This window comes from Macaca nemestrina, chromosome 11, assembly GCF_043159975.1.
Source record: "Macaca nemestrina isolate mMacNem1 chromosome 11, mMacNem.hap1, whole genome shotgun sequence".
Lineage (NCBI taxonomy): Eukaryota > Metazoa > Chordata > Mammalia > Primates > Cercopithecidae > Macaca > Macaca nemestrina.
This window is the reverse complement of record NC_092135.1, coordinates 11,203,769-11,223,128: the sequence shown is the minus strand read 5'-3', so window position 1 is coordinate 11,223,128 and position 19,360 is coordinate 11,203,769. Positions and strand designations below refer to the sequence as shown.

General features: G+C 34.3%; 1 protein-coding gene across 7 annotated transcripts in view; it reads left to right on the top strand.

The window, feature by feature from the left end:
* The window catches only part of LOC105492475 (protein tyrosine phosphatase non-receptor type 4), a 238,258-nt gene that overhangs the window by 134,072 nt on the left and 84,826 nt on the right, over nt 1-19,360 (top strand). For 5 of the 7 annotated variants that reach the window (XM_011759654.3, XM_011759658.3, XM_011759657.3 and 2 more), the window contains exons 6-9: nt 1,056-1,100; nt 1,362-1,414; nt 1,774-1,894; nt 5,087-5,174. In XM_011759654.3, coding sequence (XP_011757956.1) covers nt 1,056-1,100; nt 1,362-1,414; nt 1,774-1,894; nt 5,087-5,174 — 307 coding nt within the window. The remainder of the gene's footprint in view (nt 1-1,055; nt 1,101-1,361; nt 1,415-1,773; nt 1,895-5,086; nt 5,175-19,360) is intronic. The other 2 variants (XM_071072609.1, XM_071072610.1) reach the window with 1 other exon arrangement.

Below are 19,360 nucleotides of genomic sequence, written 5' to 3'. Positions count from 1 at the left end.
CAACACAGATGACTTTGCCCAAGTATTGATAAATCTTTGAGTGAGGCCGGGCGCGGTGGCTCAAGCCTGTAATCCCAGCACTTTGGGAGGCCGAGACGGGCGGATAACGAGGTCAGGAGATCGAGACCATCCTGGCTAACACGGTGAAACCCCGTCTCTACTAAAAAATACAAAAATCTAGCCGGGCGAGGTGGCGGGCGCCTGTAGTCCCAGCTGCTCGGGAGGCTGAGGCAGGAGAATGGCGGGAACCCGGGAGGCGGAGCTTGCAGTGAGCTGACATCCGGCCACTGCAGTCCAGCCTGGGCAACAGAGCAAGACTCCGTCTCAAAAAAAAAAAAAAAAAAAAAAAATCTTTGAGTGAATGGGTTACCCACTAACAGAGACCAAAGGACAATGCTATCTTTTAAGCAACGACAGTAGGCTTGTTAAAGAAAACTTATGTTTTTGTTCGTTTCACAGGAAATTGAATACTTGACAGTTCTAACGATAATAGACAAAAGAGCTCTTTTTTCCCCCCCTAAACAAAGAGAAACTTCTTAACTCAAATGGAAGTGTATAGGTGCTTTTCTGTAACAGGCAGCTTCCTGCCATCTGATGATAAAATGATCAAAACACTGGCCTGTACTCATAGCTGACTTTCTGTCTCAGACCAGCAAAAATCTTGGCTGGTCTCTAATGCATTGCTACTGTCAACTCTTTCATGTTTGTGATACTCAGGTTTTCTATGCTTCCCACTTCTACTTTCTGCATATACCAACCCTCAGAATATTTCTCCCTCTGTCATGTAACTGTTTAAAATCTTGAGGGCTTCTATAATGGAAGCCAGTGGAAACAAGACATTCGAAGTACAAATTTCATACATCAAAGAATTTTAAAGATTTAGATTCATGAGCTTAGGAAATCTTATTTTTAAACTACTTTACGTGTTTTAATATGTAAATTATAAAAGCAAATATTTAAATATTTTTATTTGTTAATGTAAGTATATAGTTTCTTAGAATTGAAATTGTTGCAATTCTAGTAAATGCTATCCTTTTTTTTTTTTTTTTTTTAAGGTACCAGTATTTTTTGCAAATTAAACAAGACATTCTTACTGGAAGGTGGGCTCTTTAAATTTCTTACAAATTTTTTTGTAATGGACTTTAAAAAATACTTTTAAAATCTGTATTAAGTAATTCATGGTCATTGCAAATAAATTATTTAAGAAGGTTACATGTAGTGTGAATTCTTTTCATCAGATAAGTTTATTTCTTAATAGTTAAATCACATGAAACTTCAAGTGTGATTGTTTAACAAATTATAGTACTTTTGAAATTACTATGTTTAACCTTCGGTTATGTATTTTTGTTTTGTTTTATTAGATTACCCTGTCCTTCTAATACTGCTGCCCTTTTAGCTTCATTTGCTGTTCAGTGTAAGTATCAGCCCATTTTTAGGTCAAATAGCATATAACTTTGTGGTTTGTGTTGCTAGTACATTGGCTTTAATGTGGGAGTTCTGTAGATGTGTTACTATATAGAAAATAGTGACTGCAGTGGAAATGTAATTAAATCTTCAGTTAGTTAGCAATTACTATGATTTTTGGAAAAAAAAATTTCCTCTGAAATTGAGACCTAGAAGAATGTTAAATGGATTGCTGTAGCTTGCTGAAGTGGTTATATTAGAAACATAAGTACTTTACATCCAGAAATAGAATTAATGACATCACTGATTTGACTATAATAATTTAAAAATTTGTTTATTAAAATGTGAATATTTTCCTTTCATTATTAGCTGAACTTGGAGACTACGATCAGTCAGAGAACTTGTCAGGCTACCTCTCAGATTATTCTTTCATTCCTAATCAACCTCAAGATTTTGAAAAAGAAATTGCAAAATTACATCAGCAACACATGTAAGAGTTTTTTAGTTTTTTATTTGATAAACTTCTTAATGGCATTCTTTCTAGAGAAATGTTTGAAATTACTTCTAATTTGATGGCTGTATTTAATATAGAATAATTACTCTTACCTAAAATAATATTATTTTAAAGAAATATAGGTAATCTATGCTAAAAAATGATTTCATAGACTATATGAGGCTCATTTTCATTTCTATTAAGAGCCATTAAGCTATCTGTAAACAGACATTTATTTGCTATTGTGTAATAGTCTAAGTAATTTTAGAATATAAATAGTATAGTCACATTGTAGAGATCCGTCTGCTTAGTAATTCTTTCTCAGTTTTTAGGTATAAAGGACTTGATTCTCCTTGGTAGTGAGCCAAGAGGAGAAAAGGAACTCTATATAATACTAAATTAATTTTTTAAAAATATTTCTTTAAAAACACTACAGGTTGAACATCCTTAACCCAAGTTTGAAATTCAGAGAGCTCTAAAATTTGAAACTTTTTGAGCACTGACATTACACCACAAGTGGAAAATTCTGCACCTGATCTCATATAATGGGTTTCAGTAAAAATGTGGTCAAAACTTTGTTTCATACACAGAATTATTTTAAATATGATACAATATTACCTTCAGGCTATGTGTATAAAGTATATATGAAACATAAATTTCATGTTTAGACTTGGTTTCTATCCCAAGATATTGCATTATGTGTATGTAAATATTTCAAAACTTGAAAAAATCTGAAATCTGAAACACTTATGATCCCAAGCATTTCAGATAAGGGATACTTAACCTTATCAATATTCATTCATTAACAATATTCATTCAACTTTGATTCTTTTGTGTGAGTATAATTTTCTATATTATTTTTTCAAAAGAGATTTGTTGCCTTGAATAGAAAGTAATATTGTTTATTAGTTCAGAATTCAGTTGTGCTTCAATATACGATTCTGAATACTCAGGGAAAAACTAAGGCAGTGTTGCATATTGGTAAGAGTCTGAACTAGAGAGCCAGACTGCCTGGTTTGAAATTCTGTAAGATTGGTTACTATCTTATAACCTTGGCCAAACTGCTTTATGCCTCTTCTCTGTTTCCTTATGTAAACTAGGGATAATAAAAGTATCTATCTATCTCTGGAGTTATTGTAGGTCTTAAATGAGTTGATATACATGAGGTTCTCATAACCATACATAGCACATTGTACACACTGAAGAAATGTTAGCTGTTGTTATTATTCAGAAAACTTTCTTTTGCTAATAACTCATGTATCTAAGACAGCATAACAAACCATGGCCCATTGCCTTTTTTTTTTTTTTTTTTTTTTTTTTGAGATAGAGTCTCACTCTGTCGCCCAGGCTGGAGTGCAGTGGCACGATCTCAGCTCACTGCAATCTCCGCCTCCCGGGTTAATGCCATTCTCCTGCCTCAGCCTCCCAAGTAGCTGGGACTACAGGCGCCCGCTACCACGCCCAGCTAATTGTTTGTATTTTTAGTAGAGATGGGGTTTCACCGTATTAGCCAGGATGGTCTCGATCTCCTGACCTCATGATCCGCCTGCCTCGGCCTCTCAAAGTGCTGGGATTACAGGCATGAGCCACCGCACCCGGCCCCCATTGCCTATTTTTATATGGTCCACAGGCTAAGATTGTTATATAGATTTTAAATGGTTGCAGAAAGTCAAAAGAATAGCATTTTGTGGCATGTGAAATTTCATAAAATTCAGTGTTCATGAATAAACACTTACTGGAACACAGATACCCTCATTCATTTATATGTTGTCTGGCTGTTTTCGCACAATGGCCAAGCTAAATAGTTGCCACAGAGACTGTATGTCCTAAAAGCCTACAATATCTACTATCTAGCCCTTTGCAATAAAAGGTTTGCTGATTCCTGATCTAAAATAGACTAAGAGTAAGAGTTTGAAAAACTGGTCACCTCCTGGCGTAAGCGTAGACTGCCTAATGTGGTGAGGGGGCTATTTTTAGTCTAAGTAAATTCCATTCATAGTGAAAGTTATACATATAGCATATCAGAATCAAGAGTTTGAAGATAAGCCAGATTTTTTTAATTTACCAATAATAAAAAGACTTAAGGAGAAGCTTATTGATTATATATTTCTGTTGATTATATATTTCTGTTTGATTTAAGTACATGATTCATCAGATCTTTAAATGAAGAAAAATAGAATTATCCACTTTAACTGGAGGGAGTATATATTTAATTTTATAGAAATTTGAAGTGTGCTGCTTGTTTTGTGCATTAGCAGGCTGTTGGCTCCCTTTTCTAGTAACATTAGTGAATAGAAAGTTTGTATCTTTGTTTTTGTAATTTGCTGCTTTTGCTCTGCTGTAGTCTGATAATAACAGATAACTAAGGTTGTTAAAACTATATGTGAAATAGGAGTAAATCTATTTTTAAAGGCCTTACATGTAGAGCAGTGGTTCTTCAACTTGTGTTTATAAGAATCACTTGGGATTGTTTTTAAATATAAACAGTTTTGACCTCGTCCTTTCAAAATCAGACTCTACAGAATAGTCTTCTTAAACCATCTGTGATGAAAGATGATTTCTTCCCTCCAGCTGTCATTATTGTATTATTTATGTTTTGTAAAATATAATAAAAATTAATTACTAGAAAAGTAAAGTGGAGAAAGCAAAGATGTAAAAATACAAGTCCTCGTTTGTTTGTGTTTTTGTTTTGTTTTTTACTGTTAGATTTAACAGATATTACCCTGCCAGATTGCTATACAAGCCTCCAACACTCAGGTTCCATACTGTGAATCAACCTCTGATTGTGCACCACACTCTGAGAAGCACTGCCCTGGAGGTTGGCTTAGAATCTGCAAGTTTCAGAGATACCCTGTGTGATTTAAATGCAGATATTGTGTATGAACCAAATTTTGAGAAATACTGCTTTTAAGTTATATCTAAAAGTGAGGGGCTTTGTTACAGTCACCCATATGGATAGCAAGGAGCTTTAAAAACTTGGTGTATTCTTGTATTTCTAGAAAATAAGAAAGTATTCTGGAAAATAATAATTTGGGTTACTGAAAATGTGCCCTCCAGGTAAGTTAGAGGAGTAGTCCTGCATGGCGTTTTGTAGATTTAAGACTGCTCAGTTTTTTCAGATAAATAGCCTTTTTCTAATTTAGCTGTATTTGATTGATTGATCCAATTTTTAACTTGATGTCTTTATAGAGGCTTATCTCCTGCAGAAGCAGAATTTAATTACCTAAACACAGCACGTACCTTAGAACTCTATGGAGTTGAATTCCACTATGCAAGGGTAAGTGAAGAAAACTTACTTCAATGTTGTTGAGTTAGGCTCCATTACTCAGTATAACATTTTTTAAGATTAGATAACAAGTGGAATAAGTTATGATTGCTGCTGACATAGCTGCACTGAAAATTTCCTCTGAATTTAAGTATTTTCACAATAACTTAAGATTCAATTCCTGAATGCAAAGGATGGTTAATATGGATTCTTCATGTTATTATTCTTCAAGGTAGTGTTTTATATGTAAAGATAATTTTTACAGACCATAAGATATAGTACCTTTAGAATATTTATTTTAAAATATAATTCTTAAGCTATAGGAAAAGTGGCTTTTGTATACTTTTATAATAATGATCATTAAAAATATTCTCACATCACTGAGGCCTGCTGCCTTTGAAAAACTGGTAACCTCCTGGCATAAGCATATTTGTGAGTGTTTATCCTGTATTTGTGTGTTTCCTCATGTTTTTCTTGAGTTCTTTATCAAAAGTACTTGGAGTACAGCTATTCTATACTCAGTGAAAAGTGGAATTATAATCATCAGTTGAGTTGTGGATAGTGTTTATCTTCTCTTGGGAATGAATAGTTGAGCCTAAAAAGAGTATCAGCCTGAAAGGGAATTCAGAGCCAATATTTTTCTTAGATAATTATTTTCAATCATTTTAATACGCAGACACTCACAGGTACACAGATAGTTGTTTAAGTACTCAAAGTTCTACTTCATGTAATGGTTTTATCCTTTAGGACCTTTCCTGACCATATTCTGGGAGAGGAACATCATTTCTTATGTTTCACAAAGCTTATGTCAAGCTTTCCTTTAAAAGACCAGATGAGTTGCTTTACTCAAATGCTTTTATCTTGTAATTCTGAGTTTTACTTGGAAATCTTTTTGTCTGACTCCATTTAAAATGTGTCTCTTAGAAACTTTCAGCTTTTTTTTTTTTTCCTTCAACTTTTATTTTAAGTTCAACTTTCTGCTTTCTTTAAAATATGCCCCTTTACTTTCCTTCCTTATTTAGGGCCTATATCTTTTGAACATGATTCTTAAAAATGTAATGTACTGGTCAGTGTTTGTGTCACTAGTTTTTTTTTTTTAAATAATAAAGTGTAAAACAGATGGAACTTTAAATATGTGAATTAAACTATGGTTAAAAATAAAAAGGGGCTGGGCATAATGTATCGCGCCTATAATCCCAACACCTTGGGACAGCAAGGCAGGAGGATTGCGTGAGCCCAGGTGTTCAAGACCAGCCTGGGAAACATAATGAGATCTCAGCTCTACACATTTAAAAAATAAGCTGGTCATGGTGGTGCATGCCTGTAGTTGCAGCTACTCAGGAGTTGAGGCAGGAGGATCAGCTAAGCCCAGGAGTCTAAGCCTTCTGTAAGCTATGATCATGCCACTTCACTCCAGCCTGGGTGACAGCAAGATCCTGTCCTTTCTTGTAGTAATATTATAGTTTTGGGTGTTACATGTATGTCTTTAATTGTCTTGAGTTGATTTTTGCATGTGGTAAGAGCTAGGTGTCCAGTTTCCTTATTCTGTATGTGGCTATCCGATTTTCTCAGAACCATTTATTGAAGAGGATGTCCTTTCCCCAGTGTAAGTTCTTGTTGACTTTGTTGAAGATCAATTGGCTGTAAATATTTGGCTTTGTAAGTTCTTGTTGACTTTGTTGAAGATCAGTTAGCTGTAAATATTTGGCTTTGTTTCTGGGTTCTCTAGTCTGTCCTATTGGTCTGTGTGTATGTTTTTACATCAGTACCATGCAGTTTCGGTTACTGTAGCCTTGTAATACATTTTGACGTCAGGTAATTTGATGCTTTGTTCTTTTTGCTCTGGATTGCTTTGGTTATTTGGGCTCTTTTTTTGGTTCTATATGAATTTTAGGATTTTTTTTTCAAATTCTATGAAGAATGATGTTGGTATTTTGATGGGGATTGCACTGGATCTGTAGAGTGCTCTGGCAATATGGTCATTTTAACAATATTAGTTCTTCAGATCCAAGGGCATGGGATTTTTTTGTTTGTGTCATCTTAAATTTTTCATCAGTGTTTTGTAGTTTTCCTTGTAGAGATCATTCACCTTCTTGGTTAAATTTATTCCTAGGTATTTTTTGTAGCTATTGTAAATGGGATTGCCTTCTTGATTTCTTTCTCAACTAGATCATTATTGATATATAGAAGTGCTGCTGGTTTTTATGTGTTGATTTTTACTGAATTTATTTATGAAATCTAAGCATTTTTGGTGGAGTCTTTAGGTTTTTTTAGATACAAGATCATATCATCAGCAAAAAGAGGTCATTTGACTTCCTCTTTCCCAATTTGAATACCTTTTCTTTCTTTCTCTTGCCTGAGTGCTCTGGCTAGGACTTCCAGTAGTATGTTGAGTAAGAGTGTGAAAGTGGGCATCCTTCTCTTTTTCTAGTTCTTAGGGGGAACAATTTCAACTTTTCTGTTGAAATTCAGTATAATGTTGATTTTGGGTTTGTCGTATATGGCTTTTATTATTTTGAGGTATGTTCCTTCTGTGCGTTTGTTGAGATGTTGAAGTTTTTCAAATGCTTTTACAATGTCTTTCGAGATGGTCATATGGTTTTTATTCTTCATTATCTTCTTGTGATATATCATGTTTACTGATTTGTGTGTGTTGAATCATCCTTACATTCCTGATATAATGTATTGTATCTGTGGTGTATTATCTTTCTAACATGCTGTTGGATTTGGTTTGCTAGTACTTTGTTGAAGATGTTGGTGTCTTTGTTCATCAGGGATATTGGCCTGTAGTTTTCTTTTTTCTAGTTTTTGCATCCTTGCCTGGTTTTGGTATGATACTAATGCTGACCTTATAGAATGAGTTAGGAGAATTCCCTCCTCTTCAATTTTTTTTTGGAATTGTTTCAGGACTGTTATTACTTCTTTGTATGTTTGGTAAAATTCAACTTTGAATCCATTTGTTCCTGGGCGTTTCTGTGTTGGGAGACCTTCTTTACTGATTTCAATCTCACTACACATTATTGGTCTCTTCAGGTTTTCTATTTCTTCTTGATTCAGTCTTGGTAGTTTATATGTTTTCATGAATTCATTTCCTCTGGGTTTCCCAGCTTGTAGTTGTTCATAATAGTCTCTGATGATCTTTTCTATTTCTGTAGTATCAGTTGCAATGTCTCCTTTTCATTTCTGATTTTACTTATTTGGATATTCTGTCTTCTTGGTTAGTCTAGCAGTTTATTAATTTTGTTTGTCATTTTGAAGAACCAACTTTTTGTTTCATTTATCCTTCATAATTTTTATGGTCACTGTTTCATTTATTTCTGCTCTGATCTTTGTTATTTCTGTTCTACTAATTTTAGGTTTGTTTTGTTCTTGCTATTCCAGGTTTTTGAGATGCATTGTTAGACTGTTAACTTGTAGTCTTTCTCCTTTTTTTGTGTAGGTATTTATTGCTGTAAACTTCCCTCTTATCAGGGCCTTTGTTGTATCCCACAGGTTTTGGTATGTTGTATTTCCATTTTCATTTATTTCAAAGAATTTTTTTATTTCCATCTTAATTTCTTAATTGACCCAATGGTCATTTAGAAGCATATTGTTTAACTGATTTGTTGAGACTTGTTTTGTGACCAAACATATGGCCTGTCTTGGAAGATGTTCCATGTGCTTATGAAAATAATGCATATTCTGCATTGTTCAGTAGAATGTTCTCTAAGTGTCTGTTTGGTCCATTTGATCTAATGTTCAGTTTAAGTCCAATGTTTCTTTATTTTCTTTCTAGATCTGTCTCATGCTGAGAGTGAGGTGTTAGTCCCCCACTATTATTGTATTACAGTCTATATCTCTCTTTAGATCTAGTAATATTTGTTTTATGAATCTGGGTACTCCAATGTTTGGTGCATATATATTTGGAATAGTTATGTCCTCTTACTGGGTTGATCTCTTTATCATTATATAATGACCTTCTTTGTCTTTTTTTTTTTTTTTAACTGTTCTTGAAATAATTAAAATCTGTTTTATCTGATATAAGTTTGGGTACTCCTAACTTTTGGTTTTCGTTTGTGTGGAGTATTTTTTTTCATCCCTCTATTTTCAGTCTATATATGTTTTTAATGAAAAACTGAGTTTCTTTTAAGCAACATATAGTTATATCATGTATTTTAATCTATTCAGCCATTTTGTATCTTTTAAGAGGAGAATTTGATCTATTTACATTCAAAGTTGTTGGTATATGAGATTTTGTTCTTTTCATATGGTTAATTGTTTTCTGATTATTCTATGTATTCTGTGTTTCTTTCTTTTTCTCTTACAGTTTGTTGTTTCGATGGGTTTCTGTAGTGATACTGTTTGAGTCCTTTCTCTTCCTCCTTTATATTTCTTTACCCATTAAGTTTTATACTTTTGTGTGTTTTCATGATGGTAAATATCATCATTTCACTTCCAAGTTTAAGACTCCCTTGAGCATATCTTGTAGAACCGATCTAGTGGTATAGAATTCCCACAGGATTTATTTGTCTGTGAATGATTTCATTTCCCTTTCATTTATAAGTGATAATTTTGATAGATATCATATTCTTGAGTGGCAGGTTTTTTCTTTCAGCACTTTCAATATATCATTCCATTGTCTTCTGGCCTGTAAAGTTTCTGCTGAGAAATTCACTGTTAGACTGGTGGGGTTTTCTTCGTAGGTGATGAGACACTTTTGCTACTTTTAAGATTTGCTCCTGAAGTTTGACTTTAGACAGTCTGATTATAATGGTGCCATGGAGAACACCTCTTTACGTTATATCTGCTTGGAGATCATTGAGCTTCCTGTATCTGAATGTCTAAACCTTTCTTTGTTTCTTTGCCCTTGGAGATACAAATAATATGTAAATTTGGTCACCTTATCTTGCCTCAAATTTCAAGAAGGTTTTGCTCATTCTTTTTTCATCTCTTTTCTTTATTTTTGTTTGACTGGATTATTCCGAAAGACTTGTCTTTAAGTTCCAAGATTCATTCTTCGGACTGATGTAGTCTGTTATTGAAGTTTTCAAATGTAGTTTGAATTCTTTTAAGTGAATTCTCCAGTTTCAGATTTTTTTTTTTTTTTTTTTTTTTGAGACAGAGTCTTGCTCTGTTGCCCAGCTTGGAGTGCAGTGGTGTGATCTCAGCTTTTACTGCTACCTCCACCTCCCAGATTCAAGCGATTCTCGTGCCTCAGCCTCCCGAGTAGCTGGGATTACTGGCACACGCCACCATGCCTGGCTAATTTTTGCATTTTTAGTAGAGAGGGGGTTTCACCACGTTGGACAGGCTGGTCTCGAAATCCTGACCTCAGGTGATCCACCCACCTTGGCCTCCCAAAGAGCTGGGATTACAAGCATGAACCAGCTTCAGAATTTTTATTAGGTTCTTTAAAAAAGTATCTCTTTGGTAAATTTCTCATTCATACCGTGAATAGCTTTCCTGACTTATTTGTATTGTTTTTCAGAATTCTCTTGTGTCTCACTGAGCTTTAAAGTTAATAATTTGAATTCTTTATTTCATGCTGGGATTTTGAAATTTTCTTTTTGATTAAGATCTATTGCTGGAGAATTATTGTATTCCTTTGGAGATGCCATATTTTCTTGCTATTTCATGTTTCCTGTGTGCTTACATTGTATCTGTGCATCTGATGCAATAGTTGCTGCTTCTTATATTTGAATTTGCTTTTGTAGGGGAGGACTTTTTCCTGAAAATTTATCTATGGTTTGGGTTGAGTAGGGTCCATAGACTTCGATTCTGGCTGCATGCAGTAATATGGTCTCATTTATAGACATCGCAGATATAGCAGTGAGTAAAGTAGATAAAATTCAACCCTCCCAAAGCTTGCATTCTGGGGGGCAAGAAACAAAACTCTAAATGAACAATTATGGGTATATCAGAGTATGTACTATTTGATTCCATTGAGGTTCAGTAACTGGCAAAATACCAATCTTTATTGATAGAAGTCAGAATAGCAGTCAATTCTGGAGGAATATTTATTAACTGGGAGACTCATGAGGGAGCTTTCTGGGTTTTTCAAAATGTTCTATATATTAGTTTGTGATGGTTATGTTGGAGTGTAAATAAGAACATGTATGTATGTGTGTAAAATTTTGAGTTGTACATTTAAGAATTGTGCATTTTACTATATAGTACTTCAGTTCTTTTAAAAAATTAAGTAGGTAATATGTCAGAAATTGCTAGACGCTATGAAGAAAAGTTAAGCTGAGAAAGGGGAATTAAACAAATGAGGTATCAGGGAAGGTCTCACTGAGAAGGTAAACAGATCTGAAAGAGCCATGTAAACATCTGGGAGGAGATTATTCTAAGCAGAGGAAAGAGCAGTGAAATAGTATATATAGCAGTTCCAATAATAGCTAAGAGTTTAGTATGGCTTGTGTAGTGCGAGCAAGGAGAGGAGAGTATTAGGAGACGAGATCTAAGCAGACAAGAACTTATAAGCCTCTTTCTTTCTCTCTCTCTCTCTCTCTTTCTTCTTTCTTTCTTTCTTTCTTGGCAGAGTCTTGCTCTGTCATTCAGGTTGGAGTGCATTGGTGCCATCTCAGCTCACTGCAGCCTTGGTCTCGGGCTCAAGTGACCCACCCACCTCAGCCTTCCACGTAGCTGGGACCACAGGCACGTGTCACCATGCTGGCTGAATTTTTTTTTTTTTTTTTAAGTGGAGATGGAGTCTTGCTCTGTTGCTCAGGCTGGTCTCAACCTTCTCAGCTCAAGCAGTCCTACCTGCCTTGGCCTCCCAAAGTGCTGGGACTGCAGACATGAGCCACCACATCTTTATAAAACATTTTAAGGACTTTGGCTTTTAATTATAATCAAAACCATTAGAGAGTTTTGAAGCAATAAAAGACTTGTTGTGATTTACGTTTTTAAAATATAACAATGACTTTTGTTTTGAGAGTATACTATAAGATACTAAGGGAAGAGACTGTTAGTGATCCAGGGGAAAGGTAATGGTTCTTATAGTATTGGGGTGGTGGACAGTAATCAGATTTTGAATATATTTTGAATATGGAAGTGACAGCTTTTACTGATGTGTACTGGCTATGGGTGTGAGAAAAAAAGGATTTGGTAATTATTTCAAAGCTTTTGGCCTGAACTTTTACTAAGTTGGGAAAGACCTGGGAGAAGCAGATTTAGTAGGAGTATAAGTCAAGAATTTATCTTGGGATATATTAAATTTGAAGAGATGTAAATCCTCATGAAAGAGGGCTAGGCATTTCAATTTATGGACCTGGAGGTGAGAGGAAAAGTCTGGACTAGAAATAATACATTTGGGAATTGTTAGCTTATAGTTAATAGTTAAAGTCCTGAGATGAGAGGAAAATCTGGACTAGAAATAATACATTTGGGAATTGTTAGCTTATAGTTAATAGTTAAAATCATGAGATGAGAGCGCTGAGGGAGTAAATTTAGTAGGTATTGAAGAGAATAGGTCCTCAAAGTAGGAACACTTCAATGTTTGGAATTTGAAGAGATGAAGAAGAACCAGGAAAGGAGACCAAGAAGGAGCAGCCATTCAGAAAGGAGAGCCTTTCTTTCTATCAAAGACACAAATATGTGTCTCTGAAGCCAAGTAAATCAGGAGCAGTCAGCTTTGTTGGATGATGCTGTTAGGTCAAATAAAATGAGGACAGAGAACTGGATTAGAAAAGTGGAGGTCACTGGTGACTTTTCAGGAGCAGTTTTGGAGGTGCAGTGATGGCCAAAGAGTGATGAGAGAATACCCAAAACTGAGAACAGTAATTTTGAGGGCTTTTGCTCTGCAGGACACAGATGATAATAACAGGAAACACCTATATAGCATTTACTACGTCCCAGCCATACTTCTTAGGGCTTTATGTATATTAATCCCATTTAATCCTTACAACAGCCTTGTGAGACAGGAGTATTATTATCTCCACTTTACAGATGAGGAAAATGAGACACGGAAAAGTTAAGTAACAGGGACATATAATCGCTATTTCTGTATTAAGAGCCAATTTATAACTTCTTTCCAAAACCTCATTTTTAACCTGAATGTATTTGAAGACTTTTTGACAGATCCATTAAAATGATCAAATAATTTACAAATGTAATCTCTTGGCACAGAGAAAGGAACTCTTTTCTGAGATTGGAGCTATACATATGACTTTATCCATATCACTCTACTGTACTCAAATCACATAGTGGTTTTCCATAATTCTGATGTGTGCTTTCACTCATTGTGACATAGCATCATTTTATTTTTAGTCAACTGTCTTTCTATATCAAGCATCTTTGTGAAAGCATAAATAGGTCACTAATTGTTTTCATTTTCACTGAATAATTTGTTTGCATTCTCATACTCCATTAGGCCTATGTAAAGCATACAAACATTTTTTTCATCATTAATGAATGTATAAGCCTTTATGCCTAACTACATTAAAAATAGGCATGAAAATTTTAAGCAAACGATATATTGGAAAAGAACATACTGCTACAGGATAAAAGAAAATAATTTCAACATATGTTACAGAAAATTTTTTAATATTCATTTTTTATAAAGAGTTCCCCAAAGGAATAATTTTTTAAACTTGTAAGTAGAAACATATGGCATACAGATATAATAAACATTTCACAGGAGAAATATAGGTGACCAATACTACGTACTTGTTGCTAATAATGAAAACCAGGAGATACCAATTTTATCGGATTAGCAAAAGTTCAAAGGATTAAAAATATCCATTTTTTGTCTTGAGTATGGTAAAGTGGACACTCTAATACATTGTTGAAATATAAATTTGTACAAATCTTTTGGGGGGGCAAATATTAATATGAATATAATCTTTGCTTACTTCCATTACCAAAACTCCATTCTTTAAAATATTTATAGATGTGTTAGAAAAAGTTGTGTAAAGATATAGGAAAATATACACCAAAGTGTTAATAGTGGTTATCTCTGGGAATGAGAGAGGGAAGCAGGGAAGGTGACGGGGGAGTCTTTGACTTCTTATTTGATATTTGAAATTGTTATATATTGTTTTGAAATTGTTTTATAATTAAAAGTAATTAAGAAAATTAACAGCTGTCTCCACTACTTAAAATTAATGTTGTTCTTATGTACGTCATAACATTGAGTGGGTTTGGGTTATTGTACTGTTAACATGTGATAATAGAGAGGTCAGAATATTTAAGTACCCTAGGTAATTAGTTTGTGTATAGTATAGTAGTCTCCAAAAAAAGGAGGGGATGTTGGGAGGCGGAGGTGGGTGGATCACCTGAGGTCAGGAGTTTGAGACCAGCCTGGCCAACATGGCAAAACCCCATCTCTAAAAGTACAAAAATTAGCCGGGGGTGATGGTGGGCACCTGTAATCCCAGCTACTCAGGAGGCTGAGGCAGGAGAATTGCTTGAACCTGGGAGCGGAGGTTACAGTGAGCCGAGATCACACCACTGCACTGCAGACTGGGCAACAAGAGCGAGACTCCTTGTCTCAAGAAATAAAGGAGGGGATGGCACATCACAAGAGAAAGTGAAATGAACAATTAGGGTATGTTCAGAAAATATTAGAACATCTGTTCATATTCAGTTTAAATATCATTTTTTCCTGCTCTTTTTAAACATACGGTTGTAAAATAAAACACAGATAGGTATGTATATCTTACTGAATTACTGTAAGGCAAACATCAGTTCAAGTAGTAGAATGAACACCAGTTCAAGTAGTAGAATGTTGCCAGCTACTCCGGAAACCTTTTCCCAATAAGAGCTCCTTCCTACATAGTATTTTTTTTTTAAATAATTTTTATTACCCAAGTGTGCCTTGCTAGAAACTGTAGCTTGATCTTGCTGTTTGGTGTATTTTATTTGACTCACGGTAACTAAGATCTCTCTCTTTAATCTACAGGTTGTTGCTGCTTCTGTTGTGCTTAGAATTTACCTGTAAAGCACTGGATTATTTTACCTGTAGTTTCTTACAGTATGGATTTTACTTGATCACATATTCATAATGTAATTCAACATGATTTGCTCTCCTCTCTATCTCCTGCATATTGGCAGCTTGATCTAGCAGCATGTTCAGATTCAAGATTAATCTCTTATGTTCTTTTTTCAGGCGGTGCATAATGCCTGGGTTTTGCTCTTATTCTGTGCTAGCAGCCATTTGTGCTGGATGCCTAGGTCCATTAATTTATTGGAAGCTGCAAAATGGAGATATCCTAATATATTTTTGTTTTTTATTTGCTGGAATGATTTTGTAAGGGGTCCTTTTCTTTCTTTTACTGTTCAGTTACCCAGTGGTATAGTTCATATAGAAAATGCATGAAAAAGAATGTTTGATTCTTTCCTTTATTTACCTGGTTTTCAAGATAATGAATATGAAGCGGTAGATTAGATATTACTGATAAGATTTAATACAGTATAATTATTCTCCTTATTGAAGCTCAAATTAGCCCATCTTTGGTCACCAGTGGAGGTGGTCTTCTTTTGGCTCGTAAGTCTTTTTTTTTTTGTTTTTGAAACAGGGTCTTACTCTGTTACCCAGGCTGAAGTATAGTGGGGCAATGTCGGCTCACTGCAACCTCTGCCTCCTGGGTTCAAGAGATTCTCCCACCTCAGCCTCTTAAGTAGCTAGACTAAAGGTGCACACGACCACACCCAGCTAATTTTTGTTTTTGTTTGTTTGTTTTTGATAGAGACGGGGTTTCACCATGTTGGCCAGGCTGGTCTCAAACTCCTGACTTCAAGTGATCTGCCTGCCTCAGCCTCCCAAAGTGCTGGGATTACAGGCATGAGCCACTGCACCCAGCCTCCTAAGTCCTTTTGACGTGATCTTGGTCTAGTCTTTGATAGCTTTTATGCTATCTAGTATTTTTAAGATGTTTTGCCACAGACATGAAATGAGCCATTTCTCCAAGAAGCCCTTTTAATGGAAAATGATATTTCAAAAATCTCAGTGTGGGTGCTAAGGATGCTTATTCCTACTGGGTTGGTGATTGTTTCTAGGGTTTTTAAGTGAACAGAGTTGGGAATTTATACTAGTTTCTATATCTATATTGAGATACACAGAATGTTTTGGTACTTAGAGCTCAAGGAATTCTACAATTCACATATCCTATAATTATTTATTTGCTTCATGCTATCCTGTAATTAAAAATAGTACTTATAATTACCATATCAGTTATTACTAGAACAATGAAAATTTTTAACTTTTAAAATTTGTATTTTAAATTTATTTTATTTGTATTATAAATTTAAATTTTATTTTAAATTTAAAAATGTAGAAAAAGAAAAATCTTTTTTTTCATTGTTGCTCTGAATTTACATTTTCAAATCATATAGCCACTGCATATTATAAATTCTCCCCTTTAATTATCATTTAATCTTAGTTCCAAAGGTAACTACATAGTTAAAGCTCATCACAAATCTTTATAATCTGATTATATATCAAACATTCTCTAGTAATATGACTGGCTAAGTGTAAGCATAAAATTACCATCAGAAATCAAATAACGTATTTGAGAAGTAGGCTCTTTGGAGGAGTGTGAAATGATATAATTGTTCATTGATGTTCCAAGTATGATCCAAAAACTGTTGCCAGTCTTTAAACTGTAGTTGGACCATGAAGAGACACATACAGAAATTAAGTGTAAGATTTAGCTACTTTTATAGCAGTCTGACATAAAGCATGTTAGTGTGATTTGCAAAAGCATCATTAGCTGACAGATTGGAAACTTCAACAACAAAAACACAAAACATAACTGGTCCTTTTCCACACGTAGTTGGAAAGACACTGTTATGAACAATATCAGCCCTTATCTCTACAATAATTAGATCTTTCAGATATGTGGTTTAAGAAACAGATAAATATGAGAGAAATATGTAGATGTGGGCTAATAAAGTGTTTACTGAGAAGATGGATGTAATCTAGACTTTGGTTTGGTTTGGCTTGATTTGGCAGGAAGATACGAACAGAGATACGAGAACAGGTTTAACACGGAGTTGTGGGCACACAAAACACGTCATAAAAATGACCTAGCTAGAGTAGAAGATTTTTACCAGTTAGGGAGGAGAGATTAAATGGGAATGGTTGTATAAAGGCCTTGGATCCCAAGCTGAACAGCTAAGATATTTTCATACAGACAATAATAGGGAACTATTCATGCCACAAAAGAGTACAAGGTACTTTTTTCTATGCCTACAAGGTACTTTTTTCTATGCCTAAGAATCCAATAAATAGTTCTAGTGAATAATTTATTTATTAAATTTATAGTACAGTATTAATAAGTGATATGAAGAAAAGCAAAATAAGGTATTTTAAATTAAGATGATCAAAGTGTATTTTTCTAGACATTGGAGTTAATAACATTTGTGTCCATGAAGGCTATAATACTTGTTCTCTCATTTATCTTTCCCACCTCTAGGAATGCCTTGGGAACTACCACTTCAGTCTAGATATCTATAATTTAAAACTTGAGTTCCTACATATTTCTGAATATGTTGTTTCTTAAACTTGTTTTTCTACTACGATTGTATCTTAATTGGCTTCTCTGTTTATTGGGTTTGGTATATATCTCTCTAATGGTATTAGCTTTCCACAAACACTTGGTGATTTTTTGGTTCTGTACCCTCTTTTGTATTTGTGATTTCTGGTTCACTTGGTTGTGAATGCTATTACTCTTTACTCTAGCCTGCCTTACGTGATGGTTAAGGTGGGAAGGAATACAAAGCCAGTTACAGTGTGCCTATAGTTTGCCTCTTTCAGTTTGGGGTTCTCTATTCATCCCTTCTGAGGATTACCCTTAATTCTAAATTTTTGGACCTACTGTCCACAATTGCTGTTTTAGACAGGCTTCGCACTTTCATTTCCTATAGTTGAATCCAGTTGGAGTGGGATTGTGGGACTGTTAGGAGTTAATTACCACAGCTGCTCCCTACCTGATTATCCTGACAGTAATTTGCAGGCCCCTCTCAATTCTTTTATCTATGGTAACTGAACTCGTACCTGAAAATTTCGTTTCTGTTTTTACCTCCACATAGAGCAGTCACTTTCCTACATAGTTTGGGCTGTGGTTTTATGAATTTTTTTTTTCCTCTCAGTAAATCTAGTCTTAGCACTTTATGTCTTTAAGGATTCCTCAAGATGTCTGGTCCATTGACAACATATGTTCATATGTTATAGATTGTTTTTAAATATTACAGATTCTTTTGCTTTATGTATTTCTTCCCTAATGTATATCTTCTATAATGTTTTTAGAGGTTGGGAGCAGATAGGCTAGTAGGAGTATATATTTACTCTTGCATCATTTAGGCTCAGTCTTATATCTTGATCCAAACTTCTAATTGATGTCCTTTAAAACATGCTTTTTAATACTCTGATAATGGTGTACTGAAATAATGTTGATTATTGCAAGTCAAAAGCAGCCACACAAATTAATATACACTGTTGCATTTGACCATTTATGTATTATCTTACCTAACAGATTAATAAGATTTTATTTCATTAGAAGTTATTGATACTATAAAGTATTTGTTCTAGGAAGACAATGTTAAAATCTAGCTTATATTTTATTTAATAAGTTCTGTCTTCTCATTAAATGAATGGTAGGTGGTAAAAGTGTGCCTTCTGTATTAGGTTACTTGTAGAATCTTTTAAATAAAGCAAAATGGTTTCAAGGTAAATTAGCATCTAAGAAATGTATTTTTATTCTACCCATTCTCTCATTAGTGTAGGTTAGCTATTCAAATTGGGTCATTTAGTATGCAAACTCTCACTCATTCTTCAAGGTACAATTCAAATGTTCTTCTCTGGGGTCTTCTAAACTCTCTAAGAATTATTCTCTATTGTATACTCTCATGATGTTTCTAATGTATCATATTAGTTATAGGACTTCTCATATGTTGTAAATATCGCTTTATTGGGTTCCCTTTCACCAAACTCTGAATTCCTACATGTTTTATTCATGTTTATGATGTTAGCATCACAGTTACTTAGTAAATGGATTGTAATAGTTTTAGGAATGGTAAAATGAATACTAAGTCATCATGCTACCAAAGACAAAGGTTTCTGATTTCTGAATTCTAGGTTCCTATTCCAAAGAGTCAGTTCTAGTCATAAATTGTGGGAAATCCTGAGATCCATTTTGCTTTAGATTAAAGAATTTTAGTAAGACATTTCAGTTTGATTTAAAATTTGTTCTTTATTTTTATTTTGTAATAATTAC